Genomic DNA, 5,440 nt, shown 5'->3' on the forward strand with positions numbered 1-5,440 from the left:
ATTCTAAATCTGATTATAAGAATATGCAGTTGTAAAATCCAAAAAATACACTAAGGACCATCCGTTTCTTATTGTCGATTATGTATTACCGCAGGCATGCTTTTCAAGCTTTTAAATAATTTGTTTGTGTAAACATCTTCTATATAAAAATTTCATATAATTATTAAAGCATTTTAAAATTTTCTACTACCTCCGTCTCATAATGTAAGATTTTCTAGCGTATTCTAAATTCATATAGATATCAATGAATCTAGACATATATATAAACAATATACATTGGTTAATAGATGAATCTAAGTATAACTAAAACTTCTTATATTATGAAACGGAGGGAGTAATAGTTAATTCAATTGTTTTTGAAAATCTCACGAGAAAATAACACCATCTAGAAGCTATAAGCTAAACCTAACATTTTTTTAGTCTCTTATTAATTGTTTCTCATAATCTCAACCTCCTCAATACATGACCTACAGTATCTTCCTAAGATTAGCTCATACAATACTTAGCAGAGTATGCACTACTTACAGCTCGACAGTTGCCTAATCCCCTGCACACGTAAAGTAGAGCAACTCATTAACACATGATACATTAAGTATTAGCTAAAAACTTAAAAATAGAATATAATTTTTAAAATAACTTTTATATATATATATATATATATATATATATATATATAATACGCATGTTAGCAATTCCAAAAAATACGCGTGAAAAAATAAGATTAGAAGTTGGGAGGAGGGAGTATCTTGACAAGAGGTTGCATGAATACTATATGAGATAATCTTGACAAGAAGATCCAGTTTGATTCTGCGAAATCCATGCTCTCGATTCATCATCTGAAGAGGTGAATCCATGTTGCAGGTGCGGACAAGGACAAAATTCCATGACAATGGGCAAAGCAATCGATTAGCACAGCGGTATCTTTCTCACTTTCATTATCTTTCTCCTCGGATCTGGGACCTCAAATCGAACCAACTGGATTCCTTCTGGAATCAGGATCTAGACCTGGTTGGCTGGAGTAAATAGCCCAGAATTTTGTCAAAGGTAGCAGCAAAAGATTACACTAAATGGAGTAATTCCATATCCACAAGTGCTCCCCAGAAAAAGCTCCTACCTTTTGCCTTCCTCTTCTTGTGCATTGAGGTAGCTGTTGAAAGCAACATTTTGTTTTTCTTTTCTTGATTGAAAGCTTTTCACAAAGTTGCAAGCACCATTTTTTTTATTAGAATTATCCTCCCCTTTTCCTTGTAGAAGTAAAACTCAAACGGGAAACTGAAGATATCTTTGGGCTTTCTTTGGGCTTTGGGACAGGGACGGAACCAGACCAGGGTAGCTAGGGCTTGAACCCTATACCTAGGTACATAATTCCCCTAAAATTATGTGAAACCATCTACAAATTTCAAACAAAGTTATGAGAGTGATTGTCAAACGTATATTTACAAACAAAAATAATTTATAAATAAAATATATATACGTATTATTAGCGATCTAAAAGCTAATGCTGGAAAATAAACTTTGGTAAAATAACACCAAAATCAATGCTAATTTTAAGGTTAAAATTTAAATTTTGGCTTATAAGTATAAGCGGAAATAAAAAGATGGGGTGTAAGGCTGTATTAGCTTAACCCTCCTCTTGGATTTTATTCTGTCCTTGTTTTGGGGATCCTCAATAAGAAAATGGAAAAAAAAAACTATGGGATTGAGGAGGTGACTGTGAAAAAGCCAAACGACATATTTGTAAGCGAAAAATAATTTGTGAATAAAACTTTTCTATATGTATTCTTAGCTATTTAAAAGATAAGGCTAGGAAATAAACTTCGATAAAAAAAACCTTAAAATCAATATTAAATTTAAGGTTAAAAGTTTAAATTTTGGTCTATAAGAGCATCTCCAAGAGATGCCCAAAAACACTCCTAAAACTAAAATTTCGGAGTGAAGGATAAAAATCAGGCTCCAACAACTTTTCAAATCAGTTCCCAAACTTTTAGTGCTGCCAAAACTGAAGCCAAATGAAGCTAGATATGGGTGTAGGCTTGGCGTTCCCAATCACGTCTCCACGTGCATAGATCATCACCATTTTCAACTTCTATCGTATGATTATGTGAGAAAACTGTACTGTACCACAACTCTCTGAAATTCTGTTGCCACTGAATACCTTAAAATTTGATTTGCTTTGATTATTTAAAATCTAGTCTTAGATAAACACATTTTTCTTGAACCAATCACCATGATCGGCTGAACAATCACACACATATCATAATTAGGAACTTCTTTGATTGATGAGCTGAACATCTGAACACACTCTCTCATTTGCTTTATTATTTTTGTTATTTGCCTTGTTATTTTTGTTCTGAAGAGAGAACTCTTTAGTTTTTTAACATATTCATTTGTGACAGAAGAATTTAATCTATTCTCCAATTTTTTTACCACTCTACTTGTAATTTATGAATAAGGAAATGACTAGTCCCAACAACTAAAGTATTGGCATAAAAAACAGAGGTATTGTTGGAGAAGAGGTTGGTTTTTAGGCCTAAAAATTTTTAGGATGTTCCCAATACAAGATTATTGGGAGTCAAATTTTAGGAAGCTCTTAGAGATGCTTTAAGCATAAATAAAAACGAAAATACAGGGGTGACTAGATACGACTATTTCATAACCGCCTCACTGTCTCAAATGATTTTCACTGTATCTGTAATAGCAATACACCAGCAAATGTGCATGTCCCCAGACAATGAGGGGGGAATTGATCATCATCATCATCATTTGGCACGCCTATAATGCCAATCTACATGAACTCTGCAGCAACGACGCTCCCTGAAAATCTTATCCTGTGACGCTACGAGCCTCAGAACTTCTGCCAATGAATACTACTAGGCTATGTACAATACCTCAGACACACGCATGGCTGCCATTGCGAGTAGCTTCAGCCTCATGCAGCGCGAGCTGTGCAGAATCTTGCACGGTGCAGAGAGTTCAGTTCAGTTCAGTTCTCCTCCATGACCAGCCTCTGGTCGTTGCTGCTGCTGCTGGCCAAGAACCGGAGGGCCAGCTCGTAGGCCGAGAAGATGGCGCCGTTGACGACGAACGCCCGCGCGACGGCGGTGCCGAGGCCGCGCCACAGCACGGGGAGCCCTTCCTCCCGGACGCTCCGCCGGAAGCAGTCGACGATGCCGCGGTACCTCGGCGGGTAGCTCTGCGCCTGCAGACGCGACTTCACCACGTCGAGCGGGTAGCAGCAGACCCAGCTGGCGACGCCGGCGAGGCCGCCGGAGACGAGCATGGTGGCGAGGCTCTCCTGCCCGCCGTGCCGGCAGCCCGGGTGCAGCCGCTCCCGCGCGTACTCATACGTCCAGAAGTACACGCCGTGCGCCGGCGCGTCCCGGAGCGCGGTCACCGCGAGCCCGCGGTATATGCCGCGCACGCCCTCCTTCCGCAGGATGTCCCGCGCCATGTCCACCGGGCCGCGGTGGCCGCCCGGGAGCCGGTGCTTCTGCCCCGCCGCCTCCAGCTGCAGCCTGATCTTGACGAGCTCGACGGGGGACAGGATCAGCGTCTGCAGTGCCCCGGTGCCGACGCCGGCGAGCGCCACGCTCGCGTAGGACGGTGTCTCCGAGATGGAGCTCGTTGGATCGAGCGATCGCGACAGGATCGCGTAGACTTGGAAGACCATTGCATTCTGCAACAGGAAAAAAAGAGAACTTGATCTCATTTCAACATAATGCATCTTCTTTTCTTTTCTTTTCTTTTTGAGAAATCAACACGAGGTATCCTTGTACAACAATAAACCATCAGGTCAGCAAGGTTCTTGCTTCACAAAAAACTGAATTTTTTTTCATAAAAATGGAGTTTGGCCTAGTGTTTGGCAACATCAAAGACAGGAAACGCACGCATCAGCAGCGTACGTTGCTGCCTTTATTGGTCATGCACAGCTGCACAATGCAGAGGCCACACCATGTGAGCAGCCAGAAATGAGGCTGTGGCTGGCGACAGTAAATCAGTAATAGCACAGTACACTGAACAACCGAAGGAAACATGTGAATATGTGAGGAGGCTGGCCCATAATCCTTTTTGGATCAGCTAAGCGTCCAGCCAGAAATTAATCCCCTTGGATCTGTCTACCCTCACTGCCCAAGCCGGCACAACCATCAGTGCAACTGCATCTCACCAAGCTACCCCTACCAAAACCTTGCAAGAATTGCACATGTATCCAGCAGAGAAGCTTCTAGTAGCAGACCCGTTCTTTGTACTATGTGTGGTTGTGTTTCGCGTTGCTATCCTACGGGAACAGATTGAGGGGGGCAAAACTTGTAACTAGTTTTCGAACGCGACAAGCAAGGGAGAAAGAAATGGCTCATCTAGTCATTTCAGCGTCGTCGATGTAGAGCCGTAATTAAATGGCTAGCTCATCAGGTAGCCAGTTAATTTTGTCATGGATTGTGATGTCATGCGTGTGTTTGAACAAAAGTTTCTCTTTTTTTTTTCTTAAAAGGACTTTTTTTATGGTAAAAAAAGACACAGATTGGAACAGCTCTAGGTGGAAAGGTCAGATTAAAGAAATCTAAGAAGACGTATCAAAATACTCCTGGGATTCCTCATATCTCCGAACAGTTTGCGTGCGAGATCATCGGAGGACCGGGGGCGGGGGAGTAGGCGATTCGGCTCACCTGGAACGCGACGGAGGCGAGGGGCGCGCCCATGCCGCGGTAGAGCGCGGAGGGGCCCTCGGAGCGGAGGATGCCGCGCAGCAGCGTGGCGGCGGACGCAGGGCGGCCCGGCGCGGCGGTGATCCCGGGGCTGGCCGGCGGCGGCGGCTGCTGCAGGCGGATGCGGAGCGTGTCGAGCGGGTGGCCCGCGAGCACCCCGGCCATCCCGCCGACGCCCCCGGCCACGAACTCCTTCCCCCAGCTGCTCGCCAAGAACTCCGGCCAGAACTCCATCGCGCACCCCACCCAACAACGACCATCCAAGAACGGGAACCAAACCCACCTCCCTCTCCCCCCTCACGGCCTCACCCGCACGGCCGCACGGCGAGAACGAACGATGGCGTTCCCGGGCTCGTTTCAGCGCCCCCCAGTAGCCGCGCGCGGATCTAGGCAAAAACCAATCTCACCAAGGAAAAAGAGGAGCTCGTCGCGAGACGTTTGGGCGCGGGCGAGTCGGGGGGGAGGGAGGGAGGAGGCGGTGGCGCGGACGGCGAGGGGTGGGGGGAGGGAGACGAGACGAGACGAGGTGGGGGTGCGTCCGTGCGTGGTATTTGTTGGGTGGGATTGGCGCGAAGGAAACGGCCAAGCGCTCTTTCCCCGAGAGCGGCGGGGGCCCCACCCCCCACGTAGTCAGAGTACTAGCACGAGATTTGTACTAGGATGGACCTGCTTGCGCTCGGCTTCGTGTTCGTTGCGGAGGCAGAGATGTATGCATGATGCCGTGTCATCGGCAGCAA

The 5,440-nt window shown here is 45.6% G+C and overlaps 1 protein-coding gene across 1 annotated transcript; it reads right to left on the minus strand.

The window, feature by feature from the left end:
* Positions 1-2,648: 2,648 nt before the first annotated feature.
* LOC102718975 (mitochondrial arginine transporter BAC2) lies at positions 2,649-5,184 on the minus strand. The gene is made up of 2 exons (XM_015843662.2): positions 4,665-5,184; positions 2,649-3,676 (listed from the first exon to the last, which is right to left on the minus strand). The coding sequence occupies exons 1-2, from the start codon at positions 4,935-4,937 to the stop codon at positions 2,984-2,986; spliced, it is 966 nt and encodes a 321-aa protein (XP_015699148.2). The 5' UTR covers positions 4,938-5,184; the 3' UTR covers positions 2,649-2,983.
* Between the last annotated feature and the right edge of the window lie 256 nt (positions 5,185-5,440).

The sequence above is a fragment of the Oryza brachyantha genome, chromosome 1 (assembly GCF_000231095.2).
Source record: "Oryza brachyantha chromosome 1, ObraRS2, whole genome shotgun sequence".
Lineage (NCBI taxonomy): Eukaryota > Viridiplantae > Streptophyta > Magnoliopsida > Poales > Poaceae > Oryza > Oryza brachyantha.